Consider the following 20868-nt stretch of genomic DNA (forward strand, 5'->3'; position numbering starts at 1 on the left):
TCATCCTTACCCCATCTTCAACACAGATGTGCATGCACACACAGAACCAGTCACTCCTACAGTGCAGAACCAAATCCATCTTCCCTGCTGTCTTAGCTAGGCTCATTGCTTTCTCCAGAAAGCCTAGTAGGCAAGTTGGATTTGGTCTATAATGCAGATTTTTGAATATGTGGGAAAATGAAGGCTGCATAAGACACACATTTACATGTCCTAGATATTGTCTTGATAATAAATCTTTTTTAATAAAAAATTAATTTTACACAACCATGAAAATATTTGTTAGAGGAGCCAATTGTTCCACTGAAAAATAAAAGGGTTAAAACTTAATTAAAATATTAATGCTATAATTCAAAGTACAATTTTGGCAGAATTTCAGATAGTGATTGTACTATGGCATTTTGGCTTACAGAATCATGCAACACATGGATTTTAGAATACAGAAGTAAACAGCTTTCAAATGCATACAGAAAAGAGAAATGGGTAATAGAACAGTTAAGCTTTTACACATTCATGGCAATTGTCTTCTCTCTCGTCCTCTTCCTATGGATGCCCCATGAACAACTGCACTCTATTTTTATAAAGTGCAGACATGTTTGCTGCCATTAAAGCTAAGGCAAGTAGTGGAAAACAGGAGAGGAGGTAGATTGAATTACTGTGTTTGAATGTTTGCCTTCTCCTCTACCTTGTGCTATTCTCTGCAAACAGAAGTACAGTGTGTAAATGCTAAAAGTAAAAGTTAAAAATAAATGTATAAAATGTTGTTCTGAGCCAATTCATGTTTTGCTTGCAGAAAAATTTTATCCTCTTCTGTTTGTTAACCTATAAAAATGTTGCTAGTAGTACAATGTGAAGAACCACAAGTGTACTTTCTAAAGAATTAAAAACAACTAGTTGGGACTAAACATGGTTTCTTCCTGTATTGAGTTTTGTGTCCTTCACCCTTAAACAATTAATAGAAGAAATTCCAGAAGTCTGCCTGCACACTTAGGATTGCCATAATGGTAATAATGTACAAAATTGTGTTCCAGTTTACTCTGTCACAAGGTTTCACAAGTATTGCTGTATTCAGAAGCTTCAGGAGCATCTGACTAGTCTGAGTGTAAATAAATGGCACGCCCTACCAACAAGAACAGCATTCCTGCTAATAAAGCAAAAAATACTCCTATAGGAGCCAACATAAATGACCAGCCATAACGTACATAAACAGCAAAGTCTGGGCAATCCATTTTTTTCATGTTTGTGTAGTTTTCCAGATCAGCCATGGCCTGGACCCAGATGACATACATCACGACAACCAGAGAAAACAAGACACCTGGAAAAGAAACACCAGGTTTTAACAATAGAGTATGAAACAGATGCTGGGTGCATTTAATGTATATTACCTAAAAATCCATCAATGCTTGAGGTCCTGTCAGCATGGCACAGCCAGCCACCAGTGGATAACTTTTGCCTTTGGCTTCCTCTAACTAGCACTACCTCCATCTTGCTCCTGATTTGCACTGAAAGGCATGCTCGCATGACAAAGGACATATCTGGTTTTGGTAGGCAGACTTTGATGACAAAATTCATGCAGGTATTTACTATTTTGAATTCAGGGATCAAGGTGGGGGAAGGAAGGGGAATGGAATGGGACAATCTGGGAAAAAAAATGTACTTTTGCTTCCCAAACTCTGGCAATTTTTTTATCAATCTTACGGATATAGAAAGGAGTGGGAAATCTTTCTACTATCTTCATCTCTCTGCATTTGCTTCTTTATTCTTATGAAATGGGCTGTGTTTGGAACACAAAACTTCAGAGTATTCTACTCAAATATTTTGCATAAAAATTCAAATTATTTAACTCGAAATCATCCACATTTAGAAAAGAAGCTCTTGGTAGAGGAACAAAACCCAACAATAATTAAATAATAACTATGAATAACTATTAGTAATAACTTCAAATTGGATATGACAGCTTCCTGAAATTAATCCACCACATAATTCACAGCCCTTTCCCAACCACTCCTCTGAAAGGCCTGCGAATTGTTTATACACGATAGTAATAGGAGCACATGTCCTTACAAATTTTGATAATCTCCTTGTTACTATACACCAGAAGGAGATAGAAGAAGAAAGTGCTTTCCAAAGTATCAGTTGCATTCCTAATATTTCATTTCACTTTAGAGGAATGTGGACACTTGAGAAATGCAAGCCTGCAGAACAGATGCTCCAGAAGAAGATTTGCTGGAGGACCAAGGGCACGAGTCTAAATTTTTTGCATGCTTCAGCCTGTACCCATTTGCTCCCTGAGCTCCAGCTGTCACAGCACAGTTACAGCAGCAGGAACATCTATTCCAACATTAAAATATTTGAGGGACACCACCCCATCACATTTTTATCCCAGAACGTGCCTCATTAAAACACAAGTCAGGGCACAGTCCTGGGAACACTTCACTGCCAAACTTGAGGCTACAGGCTGTGAGTCAAAAGTATTTGTGGTCTCTTCTCCATCCTGCTAAATACTTGCAATGCAACCTTGAACAAATGTGACACTTGTGGCAAAACCTACAGGTGCACTTTGTAAGCACCCATGGCCAGTCATTTGCTTCCATATCCACATGGCCTGGAAACCTTTGATGGTTCCCCATCCCCATACTGAGATGCTGCCTCACAACCTCCTTTCCCTAAACTTTCTGCCCATTTACCAGGGAACAGCTATTGTCCTCACTCCCTCACTCGATGCAGACAAAACCAGGCAGGTTAGATGCATTAGCTAACTTGGTGATCTGGTGATCTTCCTGTTACTGCTTTATGGACAAAATGTAAAATCTTTACATGCATCCTGAACATCTGACAGGTGAGAGCTCATGGTTCAATCCTTATAAACACTGTCTTTTGAAGATGAACAAAAAAGGGCTGAAGTAGTTAAGCTGAGGCATAATCAGAACATTCCCAAAGGATCTGCAATTTCTAGGAGGTTGAAATAATAGCAGAAAAACTAAATAAAGAAGGAGGCAGACACATTTCATATCTATGAAATACACTTCCAGGATTACATTTTTTGCTAAGGTTCAAATTCCTAACAAAGTTTGAGTAAACCCAACACTCAACTCCAAAAGGCATAAATTCAATTTTGAAAGTATTTTACCTAAGTAAAACTCAATTTTGATGGAATTTAGTACTGTGCTTGTATTAAACATAAAACCACTGAAACAATCAGAGAGAAGGATCGCCTTAGGGCCAGACATGAAAAGTGAGAAATTAAATAGAAGACTCTTCAAATATAATTCAAACTGAGCAGAAGATTCCTAGAACAGAACATCTAATGATATCAGATAATGTAGGCAACACAAGGAAAATTAGAACAAAAAAGAGCTAGTAACTTTTGATTTAAAAAAGTAGAAAGATTCAGTGAAAGATTCATAAATGGAGTTATTAGATATATAGATTTTGTTCAAGGTTTCAAAACCTAAACAAAAAAAAATTACAGCCCTAAGACTTGGAAAGATACATTAATAATCTGGCAAAATCCATAAGGACATTAGAATTTACCTCTTTAACCGGCTGTGCCTATGCATTTTCAAACTAGTTCTCTATTTAACCTCTACACCGGGGAAAACTTAGTCCAAAACAATAATAATTACAAAAAGTAGTGATGTATATTTCCTTACTATAGCAGCAGGTAAGTATATCCAGGCCTTGCAGACCTGGTAAGCCCTCTGGTATCCTGAGAAGAAGCAAAGTTATGTAAAGCAGTTAGTCAAAAATATCTGTCATTAAAACAAAACTGCATCAAAGGTGCTTTAATCTAGAAACGGGCACCCTTTGCTTTTCAGGCACTCTGAAGCAACACCTAGGTGCTTAAACTAGAATCAACACCATGTAGGTGCAAAATAGCAAGCCAGTGGTGCCAGTGGTAAAACAACTTCAAGGAATCTATCATCCATTGGGTGTGATTTCACAGCAAGCTGTTACACCTGTGAGTGGCAAATTGTGGGGCATGGGAATTTGCAGAAGAAATGTATGTCAAGCAGAGATAAATGTCCTCCCTTAAAAGGTAAGAAAAAGAAAGGAAGAGTATGTAAACCCTCTTAGTTAATTAAGGCACTAAAGGAGTATTTAAGGGTTCTCATCACCTGCTAATGGAGACTAATTAATAGGTGTATTACTCAGCTTGTTCAATATCTTGAACAATAGAATCAGGCTAAGTAAAAACTGACCATGTCCTGTTGCCTCCATCAGTATTCATTCATTAGCACTCCTTTTGTCTAATTTTCACAGAGTTATGATTTCATGGGAATTAAGTGCTGAGACAGTTTACTGAACATATATTTATCCTGAGAAATCTGCTCCTGCAGTCTTGCACTGACAATCTATTGGGAATGTCGTGAACTCTCAGAGGCAAGCTCCAAGACAAAACTACTGAGACTGAAAAAAATCCACAATTTCTTGAAGTAAATATTTTTATGAACAGTGTGTGCTGTGATATATTTCTACGTTTTTGGCATTCAGACCTTTTTCATAGAGTGCAGACGTCCTTTTGCCTTTGCCTTTTAGTGAATAAAAAATAGAACAGCAGTTGCATGAATCAATAATGATGGGGGAAATTATTCCTAGAACATGAAATATGTCTGAGAGAGATTAAGACAAATAAATACTTCCCTCCTACTCCTTTTTCTGTCTCTTTTTTTCATTTTTCTTTTTTTTTATAAACACACATGTTTGAAACATAGCTCTGTTCAGTGTGATAAGACACGGACTTCTCTGAGGTCACTCTTTTCTGTCTTTCACATTCATTCCTTTGAATTTCTTTCAAACAAATACTTGTGCATATTGTAGAGGAGAAAGAATACGGAACCTTTAGAAATGTCTGTGAATTCAAGAAGCAGTTTGCTGGCCTTTAGTACTGATTCTTCCCACATAGAAATGCCTTTCACTTGTCAGTGGTGAATGGCTGTTTATGGCATGAATCTTTTACTATGCAGACGTGAAGACAACAGGTGCTGGAAAGAGTGATGTGAGCTTTTTACTTATGCCTGGAAGTTTAGAACTCTTTATCTCATTTGAGAAAAACTTCTATGTGTGTGTATATTTTTTATTAAATGCATTTTTCTGTTCTTGTCTTCATTTCAGATTCCTGAATTCAGGCCTCTTATTTAAAAATGATGGTTGGCATTCTCTGCTGAAGTACATGCAGAGGATCCCATGCAAAAGTTATTGGAGTAGGTACATGTCTCTGAAAACAGATTTTTGTCCTCATCTAGGATGTCAAATTAAAGTACCATCTTTTTTCACTCTTTTGGTAGGAAGCAGCATTCATACTTCTAATCTTGCTTCCTCACCAGGGTGTGATTCTGTAATGTTCTGTGTACAACCTGGTATATTGCTTATTTGCATCAGTACAAGAGGACAGTTTTCACCACCACCAGGCAGAAAGAGGCACAAGGTAGTTACGGACTTAATTGAAGGCTCTCTACAAGACCATTTTATGGAAGCTTTCCCTTCTTTTCCTAAGACCTTTGAAACAACTATAAGGCTTCTTAGAGTTTTCAGTACCATAGCTGTTCTTGGACCATCCTTTGATGTAAACACAGAGATGAGGCTGCAAAAGCAGCATTCAAGTCACTGACTGGGGTATCATCAAACTGATACTCACTTTTCCCCACAGATATTGCAGGTGTAGTTTCACCTGTGGCCTCAGGTGGTTAATAAGGTTACAAAGTTTTGCTACTCCCAATTAAGGAAGAATGGGTCAGGAAGAAGACAAATGGTGTTAATTGTAGTTATAATGGCCATGGAATGGCAAAGGTTAATATCCAAGGAGGGATACAGAAGGTAAGACCCAGAACTTAGGAGAATACACTTCAATGTGCAGAGAACTGGTATGCAAGATCCTAAGAAAGGCTGCCTTGAAGGGCAAAGACTGCCTTAAAGGGCAAAGGGGCCCAGAAGAATCTGGTGTTGATCATAGACAATTTCCTTAAAGTAAAAGAATGGTCCCTTTATGTGTTCAAGCAGTTCTGGCAGAAATGAAAATTAACCTCATACAGAGCTGCATTAGAAAGAACACAGTCATCAGACTTGAAAATACTAATATCACCCTTTATTCAACACTTGTGATATCATATGTGGTAAGCTATGTCCATGTGAAACAGAGATTCTGATAAACTGAGGTGATGGCCACCACAAAGCTTAAGGGAGAACAAGTAGAGGCGGAGTGAGCAGGGGAATTTTAGTCTAGGGAAGAATCCAGTCTTCATTCTAAATGGAGTTATAGAAAAGATGGGGATAGACTTTTCAGAGACCTACAGATTTGACAGGATGAGATGTAATAGTCACAAAGAGCATTAAGGGCAATATCAGGTGAAAACAAGGGAAAAAACCAAAACATTTTTCACAACGAAGTAGGTCAAACTGTGACAAGCACCCAAAGATGCTGCGTAACATCAGTTACTGGAGATTTTAAAAACTTGATTGGATAAGGCTCTGAGCTACCTGATCTAACTTTGATGACAACCCCGCTCTAAATGGGATGTCAGACTTGATTGCCACAAGAGGTCCTTTTCTACATACATTTATTTGTGTCACTCAGGATCTGTTTAGGCTTCTTGAATGGGTGCCTCCAAAAGGCAAGTCTATCTGCCTTATCACAGAGAAGGTGAGGTGTCCACCTGAGTGTTTCTTACTGTTGACAATAGAAATTTAAGCAGTTGGTTCATATGAAACAGCTTTCAGATGGCTGAACAGTTGATGTGACTCTCATTCCCAATAACATCTTCAGCTACTTCTGGAACCCTAGGATATCACAGCAGATCATGCTACAATGTACTCTTCAGCTGAGGGAGAGTTTTTATCTGCTGCTAATTTGTAAGTTAAAGTTGCAAAAAGATAAAGATACTTCTGTCCAATAACAGGCATTAAAATTATTTAATCTAACTTTTTTTTTAAGACATGCTAGTAGGAAAATGACTGATCTCCCTATCTTCTTCCTAACTTCCAAAGAGCAATCATCTTGTCTATCTTCCTTCTCAGAAGACTATTCTCTACAGTATAACACATACTTGAATTCTGTGGTAAGACAGCAACCAGGCTCTTTCAAAATAATGTGTATAATTCTTTTTTTTTTTTTTTTTCTTCAAAACAACCTGGTTTCTATCTTAGAAGAACTCTAACTTCACCAAATCTAATTCCCATTAATCTAAGTCACATTACATCTTTTCATTTTCCCATTAGGTCTGTGTTTAAGTAGATGCACATCCTGGCTGCATCCTGATCACAAGCTTGAGAAGTGATAAATATGCACCACTTCTCATCACTCTATCCTTCCATGGCCAGCTTTGATTTGGCAGGCAGTAAATGAAAAGCCTCTCTAGTTCTGAAGGAGATGGACAGGGAAGGGATCAGGGCAGCAGGGACACAGTAGAGCACATCACCCTCTTCTGCATCAGATTCTATCTTACCTTGCTCTGTCTTGAGCAAGCTGAATGGGTCCTATTTTCTCCTGCCACCATTACTTTTTGACAAATTATAGCAGGATATTGCTAAAGACCTTTGCTTTTCAACAACAGTAATGGTAATAGTAAAAATAACATATCTTTTTTCTAAATCCCTGATTGAGAACAGTGCTGAAGTTGAAACATGCTACATACAGAGGAGTAAAAAATCAGGATTTCCCTTGAACAACCATTTGCTCTATAGGGACAAAGGGTGATAGGGGCAAAGACACAGACCCAAGGTCACATACTGGGATAATAAAGCTCACTTAACTTCACCTACATGAAGAAATAGTCTATCTAGATTCTCTTAGTAAAGGAAAGAGAGGTGTAGGGCTTCTCCACAGCACATTCATCTGATCCAATTAGGCCCCTCTTTCAGTATGAAATGAATCCCCAGCTGGGGGACTTCTTACATACCTACTGTTTTTACTGCCAATGAATGTTATTGCCTCTTGCAGGCCTCCTAGGGAAGCCAAGGGAGGCTAACACAGGCTTGGGGATCTAACTTTCCCCTGTTTAAATGAGGGCAGATGAACTGACCCAGAGTGGAGAACACAGGCATCGCTTTGCACCTCTGCCCATCAGCTCCACATCTTTCAAGTGTCCTTTTCCTCTCAAACAGCTTCTGCTACTTTCTAGTGACAGCTGAGGTTTTTCATGCATTACAAATGCAGAAAAAGAGCAAGACTCACATGGGCTCTTGCCCTGCAAATTAGTGACAAAAAGCACTGAAATATCTTAGAATCTCCAACAGTCTATGAATATTTTTTGTATGTCTTTTAAAAGTGTGCAGGAGTAATTCTCAAGAGATAAAATGTAAGTATGCAGGATTTTCTTCAATTAAAATATCATAAAATACTTCCCACACTTCACTGAGAGTCCTTTGGAAGGGAATAATGATCACTTGCTGCATATGAAGAGCTTAGAGGTGAACGGGTAAGCAAGGTCAGGGGGTCAGTGTAAGAAGCAAAAAGAGAGCCCAGACACAGGTGGCTCTGCCCTGTAACATAATATGTTCTCACAGGGCTGCCGCTCATCAGGCTTTAAACCACAGAGAACAGCAGTGGAGCACATACTATCATTTACATCCTATATAACTATATCTTACACGCCAGTGTGACATCTTCACAGACTTTCCAAGGTTAAGCAAACAGCTTGCCAGTGAGCTGTCCATATCAGCTGAATCCTGGGAGGATGCATTCTCCACCGTACATGTGGGTTATGAGGAAGGAGGGAATTCAGTTATTTGTTATCTTTCATTCACAGAGCTCCTACTTACTCATACATGACAACTATTTTGTTTAGTCCTATCACATCCAAAGCATTTTCTTGTATTGGTCATGTAAATGTGTTCTGTCTCTCAACTTCTTCAGAGTCCACAGTAATCATCTTTTGCATCACTGATAAAGGACAAAACCCTCTCCTTAGCTAAGGCCCTTGAGAATCCTATAAGGCAACATTCTTAAATATGCATTCTTTTTCCTGTTAAAAAAAGTAGATTGAAATTGCAGTGTAATTCCATTATTTGCCCTGGATGTGTTTTGTTGGTTTTTTCTTAACCTTAACCCAAAAATAGCTTTTATAATAGCTTCATGACTAAATAACCATGCAAAGAATTGTCTCCAGGACAAGTACTCCACAAGCCAAAGGCTAGAAGCACATGCTTTCTCTTTCTTTAACCATGATTGATATAATTTTTGGTTAAGGAAAATGGAAGAAATTACTCATCCTTTCTACTCTATAATTGACTGAGCAAACATGATACTCACCAGCAATGATGAAAAAGCCTCCTCCTGCTTTGTATAGAATGTGACTGGCAAAAGGAGCTGCACAGATGATGAGGAAACTAGCTGCCACAACAGTGAGCACTCCCAGGAGCATAAGAACCGTCCAGAAACCTCGATAAACTGGAGAAAAGGAAGAAGGAAGAAAAAGAATACAATGCTTTTTAGAGCTTACCCAAGTTGGCTAACAAAGATTTTCCATCCTCCTTCTCTTATCACTTGATTTATTAACAAATGAAACATTAATTCTATTTTCTAATTCTAATTCTATCCACATTATATATCCTCTGGATCAAACAGGTTTGATTACCAGTCCTTATCTAATGATCATAGAAAACAGCATGTAAGTTATTCTGAATGAAATCCATCTGCTGAATATTTAGCAGTACCTTGTAAGATTGCAACCTGACCAAACTGACACTCTTTAGAAAATGGTACAGCAAAGCTATAGCAGTGATTCTTTGGGATAAATGATTGGACTGACAGGATACAATTATTTTACCAAAATTTTGTGGAAGAAGCAAAGACCTGCAACATCTTGACACTCTTAGTGTCCAGACTATATCACCAATAACAGTCTGTAAGTTCTTTACAATTTACTGCTGGATAATACTCCTTATATATAGCCATATTTAGCAGAAAGAAACTTAAGCTAGGAGCAGGGAGAAGCTAAGAAAATGTAAACTGTATTTCTGAAAAACAGCTAAGTGTCTTAAACCAGCCTATTTCTGCTCCAAAGCTCTTTGTATTTTATTAAATTTAAAATGTGATGTTTCAGAAGCCCCTGTTAGGCAGTGCCAAGCAGTGCTGAATTAATGGATGCAGCTGGTGATAAATGAGCTGAGAGTTTTGTGACATACTCTGGCCAAAAGAGTCTTTCTAACAATTAGTTTTTAGCTGGTTAATTGCACATCCATTTAACAAAGTCATCATTTTACAAATGCTACAAGAGTGACATAAATTTCTCCCATGAATTTAAAAATTGGTACATTAACACAACCCATTAGTAAAATTATGAGTTGTAAAGATTTCCATCGTCGGATCTGAAAATCTTAAAGCACTGACAATTCAGTCAGTGAAAAACATTTCCACCCAACTCGAGGAAAGCATATAAGCCAGCTGGCAAGTCAGGAAAAGTGCATCACAAAAGAAACTGCCACTTGTCATCTGACAGCACCTACTTACTGTTATGGAAAAACACAACCAAGCAACTATTATACTGGTTCATATCCTGAAAGATTCAAATTCATACAGCTTGTTAGAGACACCTATTCAGTAATAATTCAGGTTTTCTCTCATCTGAAATCTGAAGGCGCTCTAGGCATTAGCAGCTTGTGTTTCCCACTAATGTATTCCAAAAGTCTATGGTTTTTAACTTGACCAGTTTAACTCAAGTTAAAGTATACACCATCAGCCTTGTAAATGTATTAGCTAGATCACACTCGCCACATTACATTAGTCACACTTTTTAAATAACACCCTTTTTAATCCAGGCAAACATTCAGAGACATAATTTTCTGCCACACTGATCAGCAGATTTGGGCATAAAAAGGATGAATGTGTCTGAAAGTACCTAGCAGAAGGGTTAAACTGTGGTTTGGTTCATATCCAAGTCTCCACATAAACAAAAAATTATTGGAATACTAGGTAAGGAAATAAGGCTATGGCTCAGCAAAGCAGTTAAATATGTGTTTTGCTTTAAGTACTATACCTCTTACGGGATTTAGGCACCTTTTTTAAGCTAAACACATAGTTAAATGATTCACTTAATGCAAGTGGACAGTGAATGGAGACCTAGAAAGGTAAATCTCTCAAGTCCTTCAGTCTAGGGTTTCTGAAGCAATTTCATATTATTTTACTCATGGGGCTACTTTGATAAGCTTCACTGCAGACTCCAAGTCCATGGGACATTACTTCCTCGTTTAAAGCCTAACACCACTAAATCAATCTATAACCACCCAATTCTTTTACATGGGTGGCCCAAGGTACTTCAAAGTCATATTACATAATAGGACATACTGGCCAAAATGGACCTTGAAAAAGCTTTCTTGTATATTATTATGGTCAGTCACCTAAGCCATGGAGCAGTGGTTCTATTTTCTGAATGGAGGAGGACACAAGATTCTCCAGCATTACAAAACCAACATCCATTTTCATTACCTGTTATTCATACAGGAAGCTTTGAAGTCTGCTTTTAGTGAAATTTCATGAGAAAAGCTTGATTTGATACCCAAATTAGAAACAGAGCACAAAAGAAGTACAAATGTAACTGATGAAAATTTGTTTCAACCTCTCTGTGATAATACAAGAGAAAAGCTGTTTCCCTGCTCCAACACTGTAACTATTTTATGCTTTATGTGTGAAATACTGATTTCACCTAGCTATTACCTGACAGACACTTCCATTCTATTTCTCCAAAACAGTTATTTACTCGAAAGAATCAGAATAAAGTCTGATTACCCTAATATTTGTTTACTAAGCTAATTCAGTTATTAAGCATCAATTGAAAAATAGAATGTAATTGACAGGTACAAAGTCTGCTCACAAATCTTTGACTTTTCAAGCAAAATACTACCCCCTCTAATCTGCAAGGCAGAAAGTCATTTGGTTCATTTGTGGCACAGGTCTGAGGAAACGCCCTACGCCCACTCAGAGTTTACTTTTGTATGGGAATTAAAAAGCCATAATTTTCCTGAAAAGATGGCTTCACTTACTTTATAATCTGACCATTTTGCTTAGATCACATTTCCCATCTTCTCTGCCTAGATGAGCAAGATCAATTTCTGCAGGGCTAGTCATTCAAAATTACAACTCAGGCCTACTGCTGTCATTTAGCTTAGCTGTCATCTATAGATGAACACAAAAGAGCTGGTTGAAATGAAATCTTCCTAAGAATGAAATTACTCTTCAAGTCAAAGACCTTGCTACTCTGAGGTCGAGATACACAATGATAGATAAAATGCAACAGAAGATTCTGCTTTGAATTACTCTTCTTTACATCCCGTTAATAGGGCTGACACTGTGATCCAAACAGTCTGTTTCAGGAAACAATGGTTCGGTGAACCCATACAGAGTGTATCTATACAAAGTGCTAACAAAACTTTGCACAATTTCAAGTCTCACTGAGGTATTTCATAGGATAGCCCATGTTCTGGTCCAGATGACAAGAAGTACCTTTGTATCTTCCAGGTACTTCACAGATATGTTAGAGTTACCTACCTCAAATACACACATTATTCCAAGTGTTTCCTACAACAGAAGAACTAAAGTACAAGCACTATTGCACAGTGCAAAGTAAACATATCTGCAGTGTTTAAAATCTTAGATACCATTGCTCTGTGTTGCAAGAGTGCTAAACAGAAGGTTTTGTAACTCATCTTGGTAAGCTGCCCCTTTGTTGAGTACAACATTTGCCTTGGAAATGACAGGCAGCCCTAAAAATAAAATAGACTTAGCGGAAAACAGGAGTACACACAACTGCACCATCAGGCCTGTATGGGAACATTATATTCCTCCAAAACTGCATGACCTGTAGTTTTCCCTTGCTACTTGTTTTTCCCTCTGAAGATCCTAATTTAGATCCTTCTAGAGACTTCTGCATTATTTGAAAACTAGAAGTATCTCGGTTTGTGCAAGGGACCAAATTTTGGAGAAATGGCTGAAAATTACCAAAAGCCTTCATATCTAGTATACTATGTCCCATCACTTATTACAAACTGAAGTTAAAAATTCATATTTTAAGATGTTACTGCTGCATGATATGAAAGAGAAGCAATAATATATTTGAAAAGTTACACAGCGGTATCACCTACAACAACACACTTGTGTGGCAGTCACGGACACTTCTGGAGTGCCATAATTGTTAGTCAGGAACAGCACAGCTAATGTCACAAAGCAACACCCTTCCACTATTGGAGATGTTAACATCAGCATCATGAAAGTATACCAAGTATTTCACTGCCCTTGCTGACTTAAATTGTTTTCAAAACACAGACATCAGTCCATACAAGTACCGTGGTCTACCATAAAAACCCCAGCCACTTAATCTTAAAATCAATATGAATTATTATATTTAATATAATAAATTATATTTATTATTATTATTATGAAAAGCTTTTTGAAACATGTGTTTCAAATGCTGCATAAAAACTCGCAGGGGTAGGCAAAACAACTTAGAAAAGTTTCCTTGAACTATTACAGACAAGATCACATCCGAAAGGGAGCATTTCCTGTGATCTGACAGTAGATTGTATTCTGGAATGTGTGGTTTTTTACCTCTCTATTTAATGTAAGAGATATTGAAATGCTTTTGAGAAGAGTATTGCCACACACAATGCCAAAACAGTGAAAGGGAAAATGCCTGAACTGATCTCAACCAAGAGATAAACAACTGTTAATGAAACCACCTATCTCAGCAGCAACACAGGAGGCACACCTGGCAACACAGTAAACCCTGCAAGACTTTTCTCAGCTTCATTCAGCACCCTTTACTATCCCTTATAATAATTTATTTTTTTCAAAAATAACTTTAACAGTAAAACAAATACAATATTCACAAGATGGAGTCACACTGCTTTTTAAAATGCTCCATACTTTTATTGCTGCTTGGGGGACTACAGAGATCACGCTTATAAATGTACTGTATTACAATCTCTCCTGGGCAATTATATGACTATTACATAACAGCAGTTTTTTCCCCTAGAAATAGACTGCTGGTAACATTTCAGTTGTACAGCTTCTATTTTCAGATTTCATTGCTGAAATTTTCCAGATAACTTTAGGTTAATTTAAACCCATTAAAAAACCTGCCAATAAATTTGATCTCACCATTTTAGGTTTAACAGTTGCTGAATCAGATTTTTGCTTCAGTCCTATAAACATTGTGTATTATCCATTAGGCATTACATCAAATGCTGGCAATGTGCCCAGTACTGGACAAAATAAGATACTAATAGTCAGGAAAAAAAAAATACTAGTGGCTAAAAATCTGAGTATTAAACTAATGTGCCAGAGCTGCCCCATTAAAATGCTTCCACTTCAGCTTCAAAAGGTGTTGGGATGATTTACAACCGTTAGGGAACTATTGTTTATTTCCAAATTAAGTTGAAAAAAAATCCACTCAAAAATAAAAATAATGAATTAGTGACTAAGTGTTAGATTTTTCACTTCTTTTTCTTAGCAATCTCACTATGGCCAATGGGACTATTTCCATGGGTAAGAACTTTGCGCATTTTACAAAAACAGGCCTAGTGTTGTCCTATAGTAAAAGAACTTTAGGAAAGATAACCCTTGAACATCAATGTTAAGTAATCTAGTGACATGCATGAATCTAGCTAGTAATTAATTAATATTATAGTACTATATATTATGTTTTCAGAATAGCCTAATGGGGCAATTAATCTGTTTATGATTATGCAAATATATGTTTATTTTAAAATATATAGGTTGCTGCTGTGGTATGTCTGTTGCATGGTCTAATTTATTTTTTTTTTATTCCTAGATTGTAGTTTATTGCACTTACGTATGTGAATTATCATAAAAATGAATCTGCTGGCAACACAATGAGGTGCTAAGTCAACTTAAGAGGTGCACACTATAAAAGTTGTCACTCTAAACCTCTGTACCATCACAGAAAGTCACTAGAGCCAGGCTTCCCCTGAGTTGATTTAGAACCTGTTTCAGGCTAAGATAAATTACATGACCTTAAATTTCTTAAAGTACATTAACCACAAATGATAGATCACACACCTTTTGACGATACCTTACACTACAGCAATGGGAAAGTCCTCCCCACTCTGTCAAGATATTTAACAAAACCAATGAATGCACAAAAAAATTATAACCATGATTAAAAGATATAGCAAACTTTCTGTATTTTCAAAACATTGCTATCTAACCCTTTGAAGCTGATCATGCATCTAACAATAATGATTAAAAGATATCTCCTACATTAAAGCATGCATTCAAACCTCCAATATAAGCAGCCCCATAGGCTCTTCTGTCTTTACATTCCTATCTAAGGCTGTAGTCCTTGACACCAAGAGCTTATAGTCTAGGTTTGTACATCAGAATGAACTGAGCCTTTGGTCTAAAGCTTTGTAAGGCATACTGAAACACTACAGAGTCCCCTGTCCTCAGTGCTTTAAGATTTTTGGGAACTACAACACAAATGCAAACCCAGCATATAAAAATACATAAATAAACTAAGAGAGGATAGGTGATCCTGTTTTGAATTCTGTCCCAGAAAAGCTCTGAGCCAAATTCCTACTAAAGCCAAAGAAGTTATGCCAACAGAGAACTTGGTCCAGACATTGACCTCAGAAAGCGTAAGAGATTTCATGCTCCTCAGGCAACTTATCTTTGTCTGAACTCTTCTAGCTGGACGGTGACACACTTACGTGTCTCCACGCAAGGAACTGCAAAAGGGGCTAAAGTTAAATTCAAATTCCTCTGATAAGATCCAAAAGTCTCTTAAGGCAGATAGTCTGTTAAAAAGTCACATGCCTTTATTTGTTCAAAAAATAATAGTGCTCTGAGCAGAAACTTGGAGATTTTTAGAAAATGTGTTCTATACATGTTTGATTTTTCCAATGAAGTTTAAAGCACTTTATTCAGTTGTTTCTTTTTCTATGAAAAAGCAAATGAAGATGACAGAAAAATTCCTGCTATCTTGTTATATCTTGCTAACATAGAACTTGATTGACTCACTAAAAATGCAATGATAAACCTAGAGAGGAGATTTGGGCTTTTTATCATCTCCAAAAGAGAATATGTCGAGAAAGCTATGAGCCATGAAAATGGTAATATTTTGTCAAGAAACAGTAGCAGAACCAAAAAAGGGGACAATAACCTAATTTTTTTGGTAGTGCCCTTTTATTCTATGCTTAGGTGGTGCAAAGTATTAGATTCAGACAGACTGGATATACAAATCATAGATGAAATCTTGTTCTCCATGAAACCAAGCTGGAGCCTTTTTCCACTGGCTTTATAGAGAACCACTTCCTGCACTGGGAGTCAAGAAGAAAAGGATAACCTTCTAGCATTTCTTAATTTAGCAACTGCAGCTGAAGATTTTTAAAACTTGTTTGACAAATATCATGGGCAGGATTGTCAAACTAGACTAAAGCAGAAACAAGTTTTGAACTAACAAAAGAGATGATGACATAACCTTCTTCATAAAAAGTAGTGAAAGACTCTTGAACAATCATATCTGTTCTAGTAAATAGCTTAGATGCTGAAAATGAAATGTAGGCATAAAAAACCCCAAGCCTTCCTCAGTTTTAATGAGCTCGAAAGCAATCCAACTGTATCTATTTATATAGCAGGAATGGCTCTGAATATACTCTACCTGGGCCAGCATCTATAGGACAGTTCTGCCTACTTTTAATCTCCTAATATGAAATATAGATAGGAAAATTATATTTGAGCTGTGGTTCTTTTGGCAAACATTAACTAAAATTAATTAAACTTTTGATGATATTCCTTCTTCTTTCCTTTTTCTTTGTTTGTCCACTTCTGTGTAATCATGCAATATAATTTGAGGAACCTTTGTGAATGTATGAGTGAACAGTGGAATACAAACTCTGTCTAGGCTATTAGGAGCTGATGACTCTGTCACTTTCAAATGGAAAGATAAACTGTTCTAGATATGCTGTAAAGTTACAGATTAGATCTCTGAGTGGTGAGGTCTGAATTCCTCCTGGACAAACAGTTCATAATTTCTAAAGATTAAAAGAACCATTATAATTATAGTTTATTTTCTTTTTCATGTCTGCAGCATAAAAATTGGATTTTAAAGACACTTCAAGGTTAGCAAAAGCATAATTACAGCTTCATGACAGAAAGGGATCACTTAAGTCCCTTAGTCAGCGAGCTCAGAGACATGTAGCATGCACACAGCACAGGTTGTGTAAAAAGTCATACAAAATAGGTATCAGAAGTTATTTACTTCAAATGTGTTTGTGTAAAGCTATTAATCTGATTAAATATACCTGATATTTTTAAGTAGTTTCTAAGTGTCTAAAGACAGAGCTTTTTAGGCACTATTCAAACATAGAGTTTTCTATTAATGTTTGTCTTCCATTGTATATAAATATATACTTACATGTATCTCTTTACATTACAAGAGTTTCTCAGTGAAGTATAACTGAGTCAGTTAAATAAATTTAGAAAGCATCAAGGCTCTGCTACTCCTTCCTCATAAAGTTAAAATGCAATGCATTTCTAAACGTGGTTATTTATTTAACAAAAGAAAACAAAATAAAAAACAAAACAAAAGAATCCAACCAAAACCAGTTTTATTGAAATACATGACAAGAAGTACTTGTTTAATGCATTCAGTCCAAGGAAGATACTTACTATGTTGAAGAAAAAAAAAACACTAGAAAATAAATGTCTTTTTTTTTCCCCCCCAGAAATTACCTCCATTCTGCCATCATGCTTAAAGCTAAGCATTTCTTTATGTGCTTTGTTAAACAGTGGCTTAAATATGCACGTTGTAAAATTATGAGAAGTATGAAATACCAAAATTCTGTTAGTTAAACTCTGCGGAGTGATAAGGCTGTTTTATTTTGAAGCATACAAATTGTTTTCTTGAAACTATAGGCATTGTGTTCACTTGCACCAAACAATACTTACTGATTGCAGAGTCATAGGAGGTTGAGTTGTGCTCATCTCGCAGAAGAGGAAATGGGGACAGGTAAGCATGCGTACAATTCTTAGAAGGTGACTGGTTGGCTAAAAATGAAAGAAAGCTAAAGATTAGTATTTTACTGCCTTAGCAATATTGTGTGTCTGTTCTTCAAATGGGCAAACTGAGCTTCATAGGTCAAGATTTCAGGTCCTTTCCTAGGCAACAGCTTACAGTGAATTTGGTTTAGTAAGATACAATTCTTGTTATCCAAATAAGAATATTCCTTAAAGAGCAATTCCAATTTGTACTCTGGGACAGTAAATGAGCCCTGCTGAAGGCACACTGCAATTTATATGTGTTGCATATGTATGCCTTTCTATGTATATGTACCTTTCTCATTTGAGGGTAAATTATGTTCTTCTCATTATTACATATGCAGAAAAAAAACAACTAAACAAACAAAATCCATACAATTTTTCTTCTGTGAAAGAACAATGAAAATATCAAGCATCTTCAGAAAGTTTACAATGTCCACAACACGAGTCTAGTATATGGAATGAATATCCTCCAGAAAAGGGTAATTTTACCCTTTATATTAAATACTTCTAAAAATATCAACTTCTTCCTGGTAAAAGACAAAACCTGACTATAACTTTAACCCCATCTAAATTTCAGATTCCTGACCACATAATTTTACAATTAAATAACAAGGGGAAATTAACTACAGTGAATGTTACATTTTCCACCCAAGACAAAGCAATATAGTTAGGAAAATATGGGAAATTGAAGTGAAACTTGTATGATAGCACCTGCTTTTCACAAGGACTATGGAAATCTTGCAATAAGGTGAGTGAGCTCCCTACCTCAGAGGAAGTGTCAAAGACTGGAGAAGAAGTTTTCTTGATTTCTTAAAGAGAGATTTTGGTTGTAAAACACTATCTAGTCTTGGAATTCTATCTTAGAATCCTGGATGTAGTGAAAGAAAGCAATGGGTCATCTATGAATGTAATAAAGGAGCTCTTCTGGAGATGGTGTGTCCCACACTGTTTTCACTGTGGAGTTGCCCACTCCCTTCTTAACCCACTTGTCATCAGTTAAGAACAGATGGAGAAATTCTCCAAGCAAAAATTCATGGAGCAGGCTAACCATTAAGCTCTTTTTTCCCTACTTAACAGAAATAAACCAACTAAACAATAAAATAAATAAACCAACAACTTAACAGTAAGTGGTAAAAGACTGTGTAGCTAAGAATGGACTTAGGTTAAGAGGGCATCCATAACAATCACAGTGTAATCTGATAGCTCAACTTGTATCATTTTGTGCTGGGGTTTCCTATAGTACAGATTACAAAAGTGTGTGTCAAGAATTTATTTTAGGGTAGCTAAAGAACCTGATCCCCAAAGAAGCCATGTGAAATCTAATGATTCATAAGACAGAAGAAAAAACAAAAAACACACCAAACCCCAACAACATTAAGAACAAACTACTGTAGATAATGTAAAAGGGAAAATTACTTACTATACCAAAAATTCCACATGCTGGCATTATTATCTCCTACGTTTCCACTAAACCAGCACCTCCAGAAGAAACCTTCATGATGGAAAGTGGCCTTCTCTCCCTAAAGAGGAATGAAAAAAAACAAAAAGAAAGCCATTATCATACAATTTTTGAACAGCTGAAAGAATTAAGTTCAATTAGATGTTGAGGTAAAAACCACCACCATCATAATGACACACAACCTGTCAGAATTTAGGTCAGCTGTAGCATTTATAAACATTCATTCTTCTTTCGAAATAATATACTGCAAAAGTAGTATCACAAAATAAAAATTCATTTTAGAGCTGATTACAAATGATTATAAGAGGTTTTGTGGTAGGCTTGTAAGCCTCCAGAAGGTCAAAATTAGTATATTCAAAAGTATATGCAGAAGTAAATTCTCAGAAAATAAACACATCCAAAAATTCCATATATATATATATAATTCTCATTATAAATGAAAAGTTCATACTAACCCCAGCACCTTCAGGTACTTCTGAACAAGTTCCTATTTCTGTAGCAAGAAGCCAATAATCCGTTCCAAATGCCACCAAAAAAAGCAAAACACCCAGAGCTGCAAAGAAGCCTCCAAAAAATATCCCCACACTCAGTTTCATTATTGAAGTTATTAAAAACAAACAAACACCACCGTAAAAGGTGAGCAGTAAAATTAAAAAAAAAAAAAAAAAATTGTTTAAGGAACTAAAAAATTGTTTGGAAAATACAGCTCATATCTGAAGAAGTTTCTCTTCACTTGACTTTCTGTCTGTGTCCTTCTTCCCAATTCCCTGTGAGTCGATTTGTGTCTCCAAATTTGTGTTCCATGTGGCTGACTCAAGTCTGACAGATGAAAAGGGCCTTCTATTTTAGGACACTGATGGCAGAGCTTTGCTCTGTTTCGCTGTCCGGGCGAGGCCAGTCAGAAATAGCTGACCTTCCCCTAACTAATCAGGGATTGACTTGAAATATTATTGCAGCTGGTGCATCAACATCAGTGGAGATGGAGTTGCAATGGCTCTGTCCATCTACATGAGCAGCATTACAGAGCACACAGTAGCAAGGACTTATAAAGTTCAGGCCTGGGGGTGAAAGTTTCCTTAGCTACTAGCAGAAAACTTGCAACACCGGAGGATTCTTTGTAGACTTTTAAAATATGGTAGCCAAAATGAAGACACGCCTCTGAAAAATCCTATAAAATAAATATACAGTTATCTTTAAAAATTTACATCCTACCTTTTAAGTAATATCTTTAGCAACACTAAACACAGAAACACTTAAATGCTTTATTTATTCAGAAGCATATTTTTTTTGCATATATCAAAAATTTATGCGATTAAAAATTCCTTCAAGCACCTGATAAAAAACTTCAATCTTTTTAAAACAAGAAGACGCTTTCACAAACTCATGCTTTGGCCATTTTGGAAAGTGATGAGGTGAAACA

General features: G+C 36.6%; 1 protein-coding gene across 1 annotated transcript; it reads right to left on the reverse strand.

Moving 5' to 3' along the window:
* Positions 1 to 215: 215 nt before the first annotated feature.
* Positions 216 to 20263, reverse strand: TMEM182 (transmembrane protein 182). Its single transcript, XM_005516557.3, has 5 exons — positions 19904 to 20263; positions 19410 to 19509; positions 17897 to 17995; positions 9245 to 9382; positions 216 to 1312 (listed from the first exon to the last, which is right to left on the reverse strand). Exons 1-5 carry the CDS (start codon positions 20042 to 20044, stop codon positions 1089 to 1091), a joined length of 702 nt encoding a protein of 233 aa, XP_005516614.1. The 5' UTR covers positions 20045 to 20263; the 3' UTR covers positions 216 to 1088.
* Positions 20264 to 20868: the final 605 nt, after the last annotated feature.

Source organism: Pseudopodoces humilis, chromosome 2, assembly GCF_049639895.1.
Source record: "Pseudopodoces humilis isolate 2021_Gansu_Grassland_sample_001 chromosome 2, ASM4963989v1, whole genome shotgun sequence".
Lineage (NCBI taxonomy): Eukaryota > Metazoa > Chordata > Aves > Passeriformes > Paridae > Pseudopodoces > Pseudopodoces humilis.

Coding starts and splice junctions, on each gene's coding strand:
- TMEM182 (XM_005516557.3), bottom strand. CDS start 20,044: ATGAAACTGAGTGTGGGGATATTTTTTGGAGGCTTCTTTGCAGCTCTG. Junction 9,383..17,896: donor CTCCTATGACTCTGCAATCA/GTAAGTATTGTT, acceptor CCTTTTCTCCAG/TTTATCGAGGTTTCTGGACG. Junction 1,313..9,244: donor AGGCTTTTTCATCATTGCTG/GTGAGTATCATG, acceptor TTTCTTTTCCAG/GTGTCTTGTTTTCTCTGGTT.